The sequence below is a fragment of the Apium graveolens genome, chromosome 1 (assembly GCF_009905375.1).
Source record: "Apium graveolens cultivar Ventura chromosome 1, ASM990537v1, whole genome shotgun sequence".
NCBI classification, from domain to species: domain Eukaryota; kingdom Viridiplantae; phylum Streptophyta; class Magnoliopsida; order Apiales; family Apiaceae; genus Apium; species Apium graveolens.
The window spans coordinates 158,604,646-158,621,056 of record NC_133647.1 but is presented as its reverse complement, the minus strand read 5'-3'; the positions used below and the strand labels follow the sequence as shown (position 1 = coordinate 158,621,056).

At 34.3% G+C, this 16,411-nt stretch overlaps 1 protein-coding gene across 1 annotated transcript in view; it reads right to left on the bottom strand.

Annotated features, from left to right (window-relative positions):
- The window catches only part of LOC141668782 (protein ILITYHIA), a 30,772-nt gene extending 14,653 nt beyond the window's left edge, over positions 1–16,119 (bottom strand). The window contains exons 1-27 of the mRNA XM_074475800.1: positions 15,826–16,119; positions 14,165–14,544; positions 13,943–14,074; positions 13,153–13,534; positions 12,855–13,001; positions 12,527–12,711; positions 12,304–12,430; positions 12,099–12,172; positions 9,272–9,348; positions 9,104–9,140; positions 8,858–9,024; positions 8,411–8,594; positions 7,715–7,792; positions 6,379–6,498; positions 6,229–6,288; positions 5,134–5,265; positions 4,971–5,052; positions 4,692–4,861; positions 3,532–3,834; positions 3,323–3,439; positions 3,134–3,235; positions 2,900–3,049; positions 1,827–1,991; positions 1,566–1,742; positions 793–915; positions 623–703; positions 425–541 (exon numbers count right to left, since the gene is read on the bottom strand). Of these exons, the coding sequence (XP_074331901.1) occupies positions 425–541; positions 623–703; positions 793–915; positions 1,566–1,742; positions 1,827–1,991; positions 2,900–3,049; positions 3,134–3,235; positions 3,323–3,439; positions 3,532–3,834; positions 4,692–4,861; positions 4,971–5,052; positions 5,134–5,265; positions 6,229–6,288; positions 6,379–6,498; positions 7,715–7,792; positions 8,411–8,594; positions 8,858–9,024; positions 9,104–9,140; positions 9,272–9,348; positions 12,099–12,172; positions 12,304–12,430; positions 12,527–12,711; positions 12,855–13,001; positions 13,153–13,534; positions 13,943–14,074; positions 14,165–14,544; positions 15,826–15,961 (4,005 nt within the window). The 5' untranslated portion in view covers positions 15,962–16,119. The remainder of the gene's footprint in view (positions 1–424; positions 542–622; positions 704–792; positions 916–1,565; positions 1,743–1,826; positions 1,992–2,899; positions 3,050–3,133; positions 3,236–3,322; positions 3,440–3,531; positions 3,835–4,691; positions 4,862–4,970; positions 5,053–5,133; positions 5,266–6,228; positions 6,289–6,378; positions 6,499–7,714; positions 7,793–8,410; positions 8,595–8,857; positions 9,025–9,103; positions 9,141–9,271; positions 9,349–12,098; positions 12,173–12,303; positions 12,431–12,526; positions 12,712–12,854; positions 13,002–13,152; positions 13,535–13,942; positions 14,075–14,164; positions 14,545–15,825) is intronic.
- Positions 16,120–16,411: the final 292 nt, after the last annotated feature.

Genomic DNA, 16,411 nt, shown 5'->3' with positions numbered 1-16,411 from the left:
TCATATGCCTAAAGTATCAACAGCAAGTCATTAACTACTGGGTTATCGGTTTTTCGCAATGCAAGTTCTATGCATTCGCGATACATTAGCCAACAGTTAGATGACTCGTTACAAACAATCGAACAATATATAGCAACTGAGACATGATAAAAAAAATTAACGTCAAAAAAACATAATGTTCTTTAAAATGCATCAAATTAAACTACTGTGCAAGTCAGTAAAAGCAGAAGTGACAAAATAAATAAACAAAGAACACCCTAATATGCCATGCAGTAAAACAAAAAAGGAACGCATCCATTATCTTAGAAGGAGATGGATGTTATTATAGACACTAGACAGTATGTCCAAAATAAACACTTTCATCATAAATAAACAAAATATCTTCTATATTTAGGTAAATTTTGAGTGCACCATCGACACATACTTGTTTTGATTGCATTAGTGGAGATAGGCATGCTGAAACTGCTCTTTGAACAGCTTCGGAAGGAGTATTAATCACATCCAGCAATTTTTCTACAACAGCATGCACCTTTGGGTCATCCTGTTCAATGAAAGATGTGTAAGTACTAAATTCACTTTTTATTGTGAGTTTGTAGAATAACATGAAAAAGAAACACATCACCTTTCCCAAATGCTTAGCCAAAGCACCAGTAAAGATAACCACACCCTCACGCACCAAGTCATACTTTTCTTCATTTGATGCCTAAGTATAGAGATAAAAATTGTATCAGAACTTCAGGATATAGAAGAAAATAATGATAGAGTTTAAGAGTAACACCAAAAATTGTAAACCTTTTTGTTTAGGTAATTCTCAAATATTGGAAATAAAAGGGACACGTTATCTTTTCCATGCTTGTCAATAATCATTATCCCGGCATTTAGCATTCTACCTCGAACATCTGCATTACTGTCAGCCTGAAAACAAGCAGCACAATTTAGGATCCTGAAAATTAGTATACTTATCTTCCTCACAAGTCCCATTTGAGATAACTATATCTATAGCAATCTATATGACATCAAGTTTTTACACATGCGATAGGACCTGTCAGCAGATATGGAATCTTATATTCATATTTCAAGATCACTTGGCAACACTAAAGCATAAATTCTAATAATCCATAACCCATATTCACGAAATCCGCAGCTTTTATAATCAAAATTGTCTATATTCCACTAATAAAATTATGGCTTAGATGTTTTAAAAGGAATATTCCCCTAATAATGTTACTTTTATTCCCTCTTTTATATGTTTCTAAAACAATTGGTCACTTTATTTATAGCACCTAACTATCACAATATACAGATTCAGGTTTTGATAACTACATTATTGGAGCTATAACCATAAAATGACACAACAAAATTTGAGAGAATTTTAATAAAGAAGCAAAACGTAACAGCAAAGAAATTGTATAAGAAAGCAACTAGTATGACAATGTTACTCAGCTACTTCGCTCTTAAAAATTATTACTTGATCAGATCAATTATAAAACTATAACATAGTAAGCACAATAAAACATGCAATTTTTTTGCTAAAACATAATGGTATAACAGAAAAGTGCAAGTACCAGTGCTCGCGATATTAAGAATGTCATAACTACTGGAAGGTCTTTAGTCCTAAGTACATCAGCCACGGAAAGTAAGGCTAATGCTGTCCCTTGTCTGCCAAGCCAACCAGCATCAATGGTGTCCTCAGCAAACCCAACATCCCGGATGTATAAAGAAAATAATGTTGATAGAGATTCCTAAAGCAAATATCAGAACTTTATTTTAGGAGAAAGAGAAGCAAACTAATTACAGTTAACACAATGCCACGCTTCATGTAATACCTGTATAGTATCTGGATATTCGTCTAAAGCAGCAGCCAATGCCTCGGCGGCAGCTATGCGTACATTATAATTAACATGTGATAGGGATTTAAAAAGACCAGAGTAATCTCTACCAAACTCATAGCCATATCTATCCCATATATCCTCGGCGGCTTCTGCAACTGACTGAACCAAACAAGAGATCAGGTTAACGAATTATTGACTTTTGGGAGCAACTGAATATCAGACGATTATTTTTTGATTAATTACGCAAAAAACAATTATGCTACACATATACTCTGTTCCGAGCTTTTTGCAAAAACTGTCTATTACGCAGTGCTTGTCAGAGAGATTAGGGGCTTCATTATCTAGATGGTTTAAAATTTAGATTAGGCATCCTTTGTTTATAGGGTGTATACAAAAGCATCCGTTATAATTTAGAAATGTGGAACGCAATCCAATTTTTAATAGTATATCATTTTCAACTATTGTTTGGCTTTCCATCTTCAACGATGACAAAGAAATTTGTTGAAATTTGTACAAAAAAATTCCCTCACAATTTGATATATAACATATGATGTTACAAGGTGATATGAATATAAAAAAAGGGACAATCATCGAATGTAGAAAATAACCCAATACTAAGATTTTTTAGGTTTTAGGTTACTAATAAACCATAAATGTTGGTTTCTGCACCAAACTGTAATGAATACTACACCATGGTAATGTAATGAAGACTACACCAGGAAAGGAAAGAGCAGGCAAGTACTTCATTTCAGAACATAAGGGTAAAGAAGGAAGTTCACAGAAGAAGTAAGGGACAAAAATGACAATGTAGTCCGCCACTGTAATTTACGTTCACGAACCGTTGTGTTCTTCTTCAATTAGTAGTATTCTGGGTTCAAGTATTGTAATAGACTTGAGTAATTTCATATAGTCTATGGCTAGCATTACACAAACCATCCTACAAAAAATTATTGTGATCCCCCTTGACTAACAACTACAGTTGCGGCCTGCGAGAGCTCCTTTATAAGAGGTGAACGCAAGAATCAGTTCTATTCTCGTACGATAAATTCATGTATAAGTCGTATTACCTTCTCAACATCATGCAAGGCAATCCAAATGCTAGTTGCAACTTCGACACTTCTGGGTAGAGAACGGCTGGCAACAGCTGGAATGCACTTCACAGCATTAAGGCAGGATAATCTAACATGAATGTCCTTCGCATAAATCCCATCCAGAGCCTGTATGAGAAGTAAATGATAACGTAATTAGCAACATTTTCAATTCAAAAGCATCAAGAAGCTGGTTCTTAAACTAACACATACAAGTGCAACTTCATCTGGTTGTAAACCCAGACACAATTCATTCAGTGCTGGACCAACAGATGTTTGATAAGCAGGGATAACACCAAGTACATGATAAAGAACCTGTAGAAACATAAAACAAACATAAACGTTAAAAGTATCACTCAATATGCACTAGAACATTAAGGAATATATTTAAATTGACCTAACTGTTATCATACGAAGCCTTGGTAAGGGTAAGATCGGATCCATATGTAGGAAAAGTATTTTTAAAACATCATCATGAAGTGCAGTCTTCTTGGAAGAAAGGAGTATCCTCTCCATTATCTATTTCAAGAAAAAACACGTAAAGAATTGGCACATTAGTTAAAATACATAGAAGATCAATCTAAAAATCCGTATACTTAATGGAAAGTTACCGGGAAGACAAAAGTAAATGAATCCACTGGAAGAGGTCCTGTTTTACAAGAAACTGATAAACCAGTTATTATGCGCTCGAAAAGACCCAAAAACAGTCCTCCTTTGGGCACTCGGTCACCATCAGAAGGAATTATATCGCACAAACGATGAGATTCATCAGTCGCAATAAGTCGTAATGCAGTAGCAAGGTCAAGCGCCCAGTTGTTGAGAGGAGCAACACTACATTTTGCAAGCATAATCATGGTCTTATAGGCCGCATCACCAACTATTGGTGACCGGAGCAAAGGGTTAACAAACTTAACCTGAAAGTGGGGAAATTCGATTAACACAAAACAGAAAAAGGGCCGGATATTACTAACGGGAAGGAAACAGAAAAAGATTCTGCAGTAGAACCCCTCTAAAGTGATATCCTTTCTGCAAAAACTTATCAATTTAGCGAGGTTATCACAGAAGGGTAGGATTACATTTATTTATTTCAAAATTATTTTGTGTTTTTAGCCGCTAATACATACAACATATGTAGTTTCTTGGATTTCTAAGAGATATACTAACTCTAATGTATGTTAACACTTCAACCCTAATACATTAAAAACTCAATAACAATCTTCAAGCTTATAATTATGTGACAGATATCACAATGACGAATTGAAGACAATTAAGAATTTCAGAAGAAAATGGATGGCGTAAAAGTTATTAAACAAGTGAATTAGTATCATAAACGATTTTTAAGGTCGTAGAGCATTTAAAATATGTATTAAAATTTTAAAAAAAAAGTAATGTGAATGTGATGCAGGACTTTAATCTTGATCTTAAAACTATGATTTTCTTAAAAATATTATTCATTACAATAGGGGTGAATAAATATCAATACGGGTCCCGACTTGAGCCTTGGGACCGGGACTTTCTATCAATTAAAAGAGGTTATCACTTTAAAGGGATTCTAGTGTAGTGGCACATCCATCATAGAAGACAAATAAAATAATGCTCAGTTGACCCACAGCCCATAATTACATGACAGTTATTTGACTGAAAAAGTTACTAATCTATAACACAATCATGTAAAAGAAAATGGGAGTGGACAGTTGTAAGTGAGGACCAACTGCTAGAAGGATCCTACACTAATTCACTGGGATTACTAAATAAATGGCCGAGGACTAACCAGGGTGGGTAACTGACTGTGAGCAAAGATAGGATTCGATATTGCCATCTCCCCGAGAGCCTTTAGCATTAAAGATAAAGTATTTTGTATAGACATGACCCTGTTACGAACACATGCTTCCTCTCTGAGCTGCAGTTCACGTGCCTCTTCCTTCGCCGTCTTTCCCTTCTCTACAAGGATCATATTAGAAGTAAAAGATCAAAAAGGATGTAAGTAGTACATATAGTGACCACTGACCACCATATCCTAATAACTTAACAGACTTAAACAATGACTTGCCAGCCTTTTTTGTTGATTTAGTCCCATCTTTCTTCCCTGCAGTTGAAGACTCTCGCTTGACTGAATGGCTGGTGGACTTGTCCTGAACGCATAGTAGACAATGCTCCGTAAATACTACAGTGGACAAGGGAAGAAGATAGACAACATGAATAAATATACTAACATTTACCGAGCCGTTATCATTATCATAGACCCGAAAACGGCCTTTGGCTTGCTTTTGGTTGTTAACAGTAACAAACTCTGCAATATAGACACCTTGCTCAGTAGACAGCATCCCCTCTGGCGTAAGATAAATCTGTAAATCAAGGAATATTAGAACTAAATACAATTAGTTAATTCACATGCGACAAAATCTCCCCCTCCCCCACAAAATAGGGAAGATAACATAATCAACACACCTGACTTCACAGCAACAATGTTCTCTACCAGTAACATAACAAGGCAAGAGGAAAATAATATATTTATAAAAACAATAATGGAACGGAGCCACAATAATTTGGTAGTATGCACTGCAAATACAAAGGAATACATGCAGTATGATAAGGAAAAAAAATCAACTTCATAAACAGTTACAAATCAACAAACATTATAAGTGTTGAAGTTATTAACTTTTAAAATTAAAGGCTTGCATACACCTTTGAGATAATACTAATAAAAGTAAATAAGCATCCATAAACCAGAACATGTAAACCCTCTCGTCCTCTCTTTTAGCTTTCTACCTAGCTAATACGGCAGCCAATAAAACTCATTTCCGAAAAACACCAAGTAAAAATGGCTGCAAACATTTCAAGTCTCACCCCTTGTATTATTTATCAGCTAATCTACTTGGGAAAGTAGTTGGCTATTGCAATATAGAATTATAGGCATTTAACCATGTATATATATATAAATATATATATATATATATCGTATCTACAAGAGAGCAGCATTGAAAGAATGTAGTTGCAAGACTTGCAACTAAAGAAACCACAAAAAGAGCATGTTTACCTTGGATTATGAACAGATCTCGCAGGCCTCTCTACTACTGGCACATTTATGACTTAATAATAATACAGGTGGCCAAAAAAGAAAATGGAAGTAGCTTTTCTTTTTTCGCCTTGCAAATTAAAAATTAGAAACTTAACCAGATTTAATTTTCAAAAAGATTAATAAGCAGGCTTGACGAATTTATAAGATAAGTCAAACACACCCAGGAAATGCCTTCTTCTCTTGCACAACATTTTTAACAAACAAGAAAAATAGCTAAACTAACGCATACCTGAATATCATTTTCTGAAAGTTTATCATGCTCAACACGATCTGGAAGATTATTCAAATGCTGAGAATAGAAAAATAATTGTTTCAGCAGGCCTGCTAAAATGCTTGCACAAGTTAACTGAAACGTTATTAAATATAACATGAAACGAACCTTTTCAAACTTTGTGTAGGTGTCACTGGGTGTTATAGACATCAAAGTTGAGAGAGAGTGTATTGCGGCTTCTTGTTCAAGATGATTAGAACTCATTAATCCAAAAGGTCCTAACAAACCCTATAGAGTCAAAAAAGAAAAGCATATAATTTTTAATGATCATCCAACTGAGTATGCTGTAGGGGATGCTATAGGGATATTTTCTGATGGAATGCAACTAGCATAATAAAACCTTCTGCCTAGGATGATAACACATGTACTAACAAACAAGGAAATTTGAAAATTTATATCAAAAACTTCAATCTATATGTTCGTCATTTCCAAACAGAGTCGAAACTGTTTTACTTCCGTAAGGCCAATAAGAGTGACTCCAATAGGGGTGCCAAGAAGGGTGCCAAATCCTATGTGGCAACTCCAAGAGAAGTTGCCAACTTCTGGCACCCTCTTCGCACCTTCTCTAAATGGAAAAATCCCAATACTTGCATTAAAGTGTAAATTATCCAAACCCATTATATTACATATAGCCTTTTATATTATTTGTTTGCGGACCATCTTGGCACCTCACATGGGGTGCCAACTATTGGACTTGAAGGGTGCTAAATGTGATATAAATGAAGAAAAAAAAATAAAAATTATTGTTTATGATAAGTTGGACATGTTTGGCACCCTCAAAGGGTGCCTCTATTGGAGATGCTCTAACGCCTCTAAGAGAAAGGACCCACCTTCAAACTAACTTTTCATTCAACTAAAAGCAAAGCAGTTTTTGTTATCGAGGACGGATTACTAAAATCTACAATATTCATAAAAGAAGATTGGTTGCATAAACTCCCAGTTTAAATGACATATAAAATAAGTTTGATACATACATTTTCCTCAAATCATAGTTTAGTTTAGACTCCATCGATCAAATACTTTGACAATGCTGTACTTAAATCTTCTGCAATCAACAATTAACTGTAATTATTCACTACACTTTGTATGTTAGTGACTTAGTGTTATAGTTACTTCTTTCCCGTATTTGGAGTTAAATTTCTCATTTATATATGTCTAATGGATTTAAATATCTGTATAATTTATTACACATCCTGCTCCTCGGTTCAATGTGGCATGCACCTCGCCTCAGAGCCTCGCACCTAGGCTCCTCGTTCTTGTATCTCAGTATGCCTCTCGCTCTTAATAACACTGGTATATCTATAGGTTGGAGGTAATGTAATTCACTGTTTGAGTGATGTTAAAGAGAAGCATTTGATATTCATTTAATTTGCACCCCTACAGTGGTAACCTATAAATTTAACAGGCTTGAGAAGTTAGATCTCTTTCAATTATTTTAATTTACCTTGCATATGTTGCCCAAGTCAGCCATGATCAGATCAATAACATCAAAACTAAGTGTTTGCAGACACTTCTGCAGCCTCTGCACATCAATTTAATGAGCACATCAGTATATTGCAAATAATAGAAGATGAGAAGCTTGATTCATAGCTAACTACAATAAAATAAAATACCAACTTCTTTGAAAGATAGAGAGATTACAAATTTCGGCAAAACTAAAGGTTGACATGGGTCAGAATTATGAATTACCATTCCACAATAAGCATAGTACTTGTACGCATTGTATAAAGGTGACTATTTGGTAGTCTTGTTATAAGGGATCTTGTTCTCTCCGTTTAAATTTTAATTTCCCAGATTCCCAATCAAGAGAGCAATAACTTCATATATATACCAGTGTGCATAAGAGATGATACCATTTATCCTTTAATTTCAGAAAAAGCAAGGGCGTTTGAACATATGAAAATAATTAGGGGCAGTTTCAGGCAAAGTACAAAAGGAAAATAGAGAAAAAAAAGAACAATAGAACCTCGTATCATGACTGAAAAGCAATTCCACAGTCTAGTAGATAAATCATTATACATGACAGCAGTTATTAGGTGCAACTAGAATTTGATGAGTGAAACTGGATGACAAATTACTTCAATATCTCCTTGCACCAAAAGAAAAAGACGAATATTTTGGTTATGCATAGAAGATTTACCTTCCACACCGCATTTCCTTTGGCTGTACCAACTAAACATGGATGATGTGAGCAGAGTATAATCCGTAAAAAAGTACTAGGATTAGCAGCCAGAACTTCAGGTGCCATCACCAGCAAAGCTTTATCCAAAACTTCTACAGATGGAACGAAAGGGACTTGAGCATCCAATGAAGTTTCTGTCTCACTGTGGATCATGTAATTTATTCAATTAATAGGACTAAAAAGGACTTAAGAAGCATTTTTGGACGATGATGAAATCAGCACACTATATATGTACACGGGCTTTTTCAAACATTATTGAAAATCAGGGAAACAGGCTCCACAACAATTTATATATATACTTTGCACCAATATACATACCCTTAGAGACAGATTAAAAAGCCCAAACCACCAAATCAGTAAAATGCAAATTTCAAAAAAAAAAAAATGTCCAGCTAGAATATGTACCTTCTCTTCATCAGAACAACTTTTTCTTCAACAAAAGACAGGTAACTAGAAAACTCAACTACAAGAGCTTCACCTAACTGTGGAGAAGCAGCAAGAATCTTCTTCATAGAATTTTGAGCTACTTTACGGATGTCCCAACATGGATGACATAGGAAAAATATTAAAAGCTGCAACAGTTGAGAGTCAGTGATACAGCCATGGTATTAACAGAAAAAAAAAAGAGAATAGGGTTTCAATGTGCTCCACCTGAGAAAGGGATTTATCAGAAAATGTCTCTAACACTCTGCAAAATATTTTACACAATATTAAAGGTTAGCAAAGCAATTTTCACAAAAATTTTGACTAAAAATAGACGAGGCACGTCAACATTATCCAAAAGAGCAAGACTATGAAACACCACTAAAAAATAAAGACCTCTGAGAATGGTCCACTAGCAAAACCTCAACAAGTTCAAGGCATGCCAAACAGTCTTCAACTGATAGCTTTAAAGCCTGCAGAACAAGAAAGGAGAAGTCAAAATAGAAAAAAATTACTTTACTTTCAGGAAGAAGTCTGAAACATACATATTATTCTAGCAACATAAATAATGTAAACTTCTAAAAGGAAATGCAAGATGTTCAATATGGGATAATTAGAAGATGATTATGTGAATCTTGATGAATGATGAAGAAGAAGAATAGTATACTAACTTTGCATTTCTTCATTACTTTGACTAAACTTATTCTAGACCTTGAATCTATATGATGAATTTGGTTACTTTATCATTTATGACAAGTTAGTTTTGCTTAAAAATGTCTTACCTATAGGCTAAAAAGTTATAATATCTTGCATTATATATAGACCTGGCAACGTTCCGTTTCGTGTACAAACGTTCCGTGTACTTTTGTGTTTTCGTGTACCAAACCTTAAACTCAAACCCGGCCCAGATTTGCATTTGTGTACCAATTTGATGACACTAACCCGGAACTAATATATTCGTATTTACCCGTTTTAGTACACTAATTATATACGAAAAAAATTAATTGTTAAAAAATACATTAAGTAATTAAATAATCTTGGACAGTATACAACAAAGTTCTGAATACAAATGCATGAAACAAGTGAAAATGTTCTAGCGTACAACAAACTACAAATTGTTTAACATTAAAATGAAAATAAAAACATGAAGTAAATGACTTGATCTTGCTTGTTTCTTTTTGCATCCACGATGACGAATCTAAAAATAAATTAATTTCCCGTTAAAATGTCTTGAAAAGAAATCAACATATAACAGGAGGGGTGGTATTTACTACATATATGTATATTATGTATTTTTAAAAATTAAACTATTTATTCCATGTACTTTCGTTTCGTGTCGTGTACCTATATCGGAAACTTAAACCCGACACTAATTATATCACTAATTATATCTGTGTACTTTCGTGTTCGTGTACCAAATTTTCGAACCCAAACACTAATTATTCGTGTCATTTCGTACCGTGTTCACATGCCATATACCAGTATTGCCAGATCTAATTTTATACCATGTAAATATATATATATAGATTTATTTGTCTTCGATGAATCTGGACAAGCAATTATGCTCCGGGAGGCCTATGCGTTGTGCGCATATCGCGTTTAATTACACTAGGTGACCCCACTAACACATCTAAGGGTAGCTAAACCTTTAGACTCTGCATCTTCTCTCCACATCCCAAGAAAGAAAGTGAACATATCAAAATAGCAAGAAAAACACAAGAAAACTCCATGTCATTTATTACAAATTTAACGATGACAAAATATTTTTTGTTTTTGGTGCGGAGTCTTCATTTGTTCACTTACAGCTGGTTATTAGGTAACTAGACATTACTCTTCTGACCTCTTAAGACTCATTTAGGGTTATAGATTATAGAGGAAGTCCTAATTTCTAGAGTTAAAAAGTCTTTCCAGTTGCAAGTTAAGCATGACTGGCCTTAAGGCAGTTACCTGTTCGATAAAAATAGCTTTTTAGTAGGATAATAATAGAGCAACATCATTAGTTCAAGGGCGTGTTAGAATAGTGTAATTCAGAATATATTTGAAATACCTAAAAGATTTCCCATAATACGGCCATGGAACTTGGCTTTGAAGGACCGGGCCAAAGTTCTGAACAGCCTTTATTTTTTTAGATGGTTTAAAACATGAAAATATTAGAAGAATTCATCTTGCAAAATCTTTCATGATTTTCTTTTGGATGTCTCCATAATCATAATAGTCTTCAAGTGTTATGACCTTTAGTTGTCTAAAAGAAGAAGTTCAGATTTAAACTTTAAGTTATTATATCTTTGGATAATTTTTATGTTAATGTGTAACTTACTAGTTATAAAAAAATATTTAAAAAAATAAAGCTTGCAAGTTGTATGTGCATTATATAAGATTTTTCTAATATGATTACGAAATTATATAATATAAGTTTTTCAAAAGAACACCTCTTATGAACTTCTGACCTATTTTACCCGGACTCGGGTATGGGTGTCAGACACGGGTTCGTATCCAAGTGTCGGACTCGGAAATATTTTGAAAAATTTACATGTTTTTGGCCTAAAATAAGTGTCCAAGTGTCCATACCCATGTCCGAGTGTCGAGTGTCCGACTCGGGTACTCGAAGCAAAATGAAGAGTCTGGGTAACTAAGCTTCTGACTACATGCCATTTTTAACTTTAAAACTTCTTTACCTACAACACAAGCACACATTTTTTGATTGAAAGTCAATATGGGGTTGCTTAAAGCTACCCTAAATACCACGGAAGTCCCATCCGCTTTGGGATTTGGATAGGCAGCCTTTGGACTTTAATAACATATGTACAAATTAAAGCATAGTGTCAAACCAGTGTTACAAAGGAAAGAGTTTGACTCGAAACGGGGCATGCAAACAGATAAGCGGAACATCACTTCTACTGAAACCATATGGAAGAAACGTATGGGCACAATGGAAAGCATGCAAACGATGGGTCTTTTTTTTTGAAAAATAAATTATTATACATTTTAAATAGAATGTACATGTTTATTATTAAAACTAATATAACTTGTGTATTCTTTCAAGTTCACTGATTAATAATTATTTTGTAATTTATAAGATGATTGAACTGGAAAATGACACAATCAATGGGCTTGTGTGCTTGAAGCGCTAAAAAATTTACTTAAAGACAACTTACAACAAACTTCAGTAATAGTCTGGTGTTAAATTGACTGAACATGAAGGGGCTAACCAGGTAAAACTTACCATAGAAATTGGTACAACGGAAGGTTCATTTTGAGATACTAGCGACCAAACTCTTTCTTGAGCTATGGTATCCTCTACAAATAAAATACGAGGGAGGCATGTCATGAACCACACAGATATATTAACATAGATACAGAAAGATAGCTGTGGAAATAATGATAAAAAGAAAGCTTATATGCAAGATAGGAACACCCATAAAATCTACCTGTTTTAATATCAAGGGCAGCAATTTTCGAAATGATAAGCAAAGCATATATACCATCCAACCTCTGAACTGCTTTAGCAAAACCAGTCTTAACAAGCAGGAGGAGAGGTCCCACTAAGGAGGTTAACTGAAGACATTTACAATACAGTTCAAGAATCAGAAAACTGTTTATACGATTCTTTAACAATATTATACAAGATACAATGATGTAAATTTTTCAAACCGTCAAAATGGCATCAACGTTCTTAGTCACACCCAGTATGCAACGGAGATGACCCCTTCTTAAGGCTTCCTTCTCTTTCAATCCAGAAGCCATGAACGAAAGTAGATCTGGTTGCACAACAGCTGCAGACCTTGCTGCCCAAGAAGCCAACGTAGACAAACTTGCAAGCTTTACCTCTTCATTTCCTGAAAATCAGACAATCGACAGAACTTAAAATACCACTATTTGATTTAGACGGAGACAAGGAAGGTTTCACGAATACATAGATTAAGCCAGAAACAGATTTTGTAACTTCATAAACTTTAAAGATAACTATTTAGAGACTCACCATCATCCTTGTAACAGGATAAAAGAAAATTGCATATATTTGGGGAGATTTTATTGAGATATTTCCCTTCAAGAGCACTAGATAATTCTTGCAACGCAGCGACCATACCAACTCTCTGGTATGGAAATGCAAGTCGTCCTTCAGAACCTATTGATCCCATAAAAACTGTAAGCAACTATCTTTAACAGAAGATTCGCACAATTGTATTTCAAAACATAGCCATCATTTATCATACAAAGACAGAGGAGAATTCGCTAAGAACTAGTTCAAATTTGTTATGCAGAAGCAAAATACAAACCTCCAATCACAGATTTGATGGCATTGAACATTCCTTCAATTGCATCCGGATTACTTGATTTTTCACTTAAACACTTAATTATAGATAAAGCCACAAGTCTTCTTGCTTCATCTGCATGCCTAGCCTGTGGTAGCACTACAGAAAGAATTTCAAGTGCATACTTGCTCAAATCAAGGTTCACAGATTTTAAGAGAACATTGATTGACCCCAGCACAAGCTCAGGACTCCTTTTTAACATTTTAACAGAAGATGGGACCACAACACTCTTAAATTCTTCATGTGATAAATACGAAAACAGTGATCCAAATGCTTCACTAAGGCCATCTGATGGTTTCTCCTTCACATTCAGAATTACTCTTACATACATGTCGAGAAATACAGCCTGTGGATTGCAAAGTAACAAATCGAATAAGCAGCATTAAAACGAGTTGTTCATATTAGGAACTTTTAACCCTGAACTCTTACACACTACACACTGCTGACATCTGTGTCATATTAATGTAGGTTGTTAAAAAGAGTAGTTTCACTTTAAATATGTGTGTGTGTGTCTATATATATATATATATATATATATTAAAAGCATGCTCATGATATTCTAATAGTTACAAATAATGAACCAACCCTGTAGTACATCTAGGACTGTACATGTTAATGCCAAGGACCATTTTGAATATCCCAAATGCTTTGTAAGAATATCTGTAAATATCCCATTTACCCCACTAAGGAGTACACCCTATATATAAATATATATGGATAATATGTGTAGCCTTAAAACTTAACTACTTAGTACCTTCCATTCGTCAAAAAATGAGGAATTTGAGCGTGAATATTCCAGTACAAATGACAATAATTCAGGAGAGTCTTTGTAAGGGATCCTAAATTCTTTGAGTTCCTCGATGTAAGTCTTGTAGATCTGTGGTGACTGAATGATGCAAATGGCAAAAAGGAAGGTAAGTACAACAGGGATGATTGGAAATAACAATAGCATAACAAGGATTTATAGATGAAGTACCTCAGAGAACAAACTGTAAATTGTTTTCTTGCAATCCCTTAGCTCACGCAAAGATCCTTGCATCTTAACAATATGAATGACTGATGCCTGAGCTGAAGCTACTCTGCACAATGCATTTTTGGATATGGAAGGAAACTGGCTCTTACTTAAAAGAAGAGACGACCACTTGACAAGTCTGTAACATCCAACATGACTTTGAAACTTAATCTGTTTTTCCATCCCTTGCACAACAGTTGCTGCAAAACTTTTCATAAAACTGTCCACCCTTAACGCTTTTACTATCACATTGTCCACAGCATTTTTTGATCTTCTTTCATCATATGTATACAATGTTTTGAAAATTAAATCTATTAACAGTGATACAACGTCGGTAGTCATTTCTGCAGAGTTCAGACGCAGTTAAAGTTTATAAGTATCGGACAAAAGCAACTCTTTGAGTAATAAGCCCAATTTCCAGGATTCTATTTACAAATTTATACATAAAAAAGTGGAAGCTTTGCACTAACAGTCATTGTGGATTCAGATTGTAATCTAATTTGTTTCTTGAGTTCTGAACTCTACTAAGATTACAAATTTACTTATAATTTCATCTCTTACTCATTTAAAGCCTGATTTGATATTTAAATAATAGATCAAAATTCAACATATAGCATAAATTCAACTGCCATAAAAGAGAAACTTGTACGTAGAACACTTTCGTGTGTGGTCAGGTATGTGAATTAAGTAATATTTGGTACATCAGCATGTTCTAAACCACAAAAAAGGAATATAGACACCCATTATCGCATAGATAATAAGTGGCTTAACATTTATGCCCTTACAAGTAATACAATATACACATAAACCATTAAAACTAAACTAGCTACAGTCAACCCTCTATGTTTTCCAAAGAAGAAAAGAGTAAAAATTCATAGTGGTGGCTAAAGTTTGCCAATTTTAGTAAAATGTTGGCCCGTATTTAAAAATAACAGATTGATGGCCAAACTTAACCTCCGCCTTTTAAAACAGCAGCGCCAGTCAAATGCCGTTAACTAAGCGCCGTTAAGTAACATTAAAATTTACAAAAGTTGGCAATTAACTAGATTTGTCGAATAGTATAATCTTCTCCCTCTCTATCTTACTCACAACCTGGCTTAGTCTAACTCAATAAACCAAATGACATATAAAACATGTACATTAACATTAAGTCCTTGGCAAATCAACTTGCACTCATCAAATAAACATTCTAACAACAAATTCAAAAACTACAAAATCAACTAACTAGTTCCTACAGCCGCTGTACAACTGTCTCCCTCGCCAATTTCACTCCTAACCTTAAAGAACCTCCTCCGTAAACCACAATCTAACAAAAACAGAAGAAAAAAAAACACAAGCGCAAACTGAAATCTCGAAAATGCACCCTAAACATCACAATGAAAGTTCTAATCAACTGGATTCTTCAAATTACCACAAAACATCTCCCTCGTACCACTAATCCGATCATTTCAACATACACAGACACTACAGCTATTATCCTCTTCGCCGCGCGAACCTCCTCCAAACACGAATTCACACACACTCAAACATACTAAACCATAAACCTTAACAAAAACACACATGTACACACAATTTCCAAATACAAATAAAAAAAAACAAGAGTAATGTAGAGACAAAACACGCACCTAGCTTATCAATTCGATACGCAACATCAGTCCAGAACCTGCGTCGACCGATATCGATTCCCAATTCTCGTTCACGCTTCTCCATGAACTCAATTGAGAAATCATCAGCTACTGTAACTAACTCTAAACCTCCCATTTCTATGGATTATCAATCGATAGATACGAGATGTGTAAGTATATGAGTGACGAAGAGAGATAAGAGGGGGGTTTAAGATGACCTAATGGAGTCGCCTCCGAGTCTGATTCGGTTTACTTGTAAACCTGCTGCTGCTGCGCTTATGCAATCTTTATATACTTCATTTTACATACACCTCTCTGATCTTTCCTTTTCTCTTGTTATTGCTTTTCTTTTTAATTTAAATTGGGATTAAATTTCTTAGTAAATATTAAACCATCTTAGATACAATAAATTAAAAAAAAAATGAGTTCGATAAAATTGTATATCATTCGTATTTATAAATTAATATAATAATGTCAACTTATTAATATGATTCCAAATTTGCATCTCTAAATAAAATAAGATTGTATAGTATATCTAATGTTTCTCATTTATTTGATTTAAAATATTTAAAGATTTTGTTTAAAA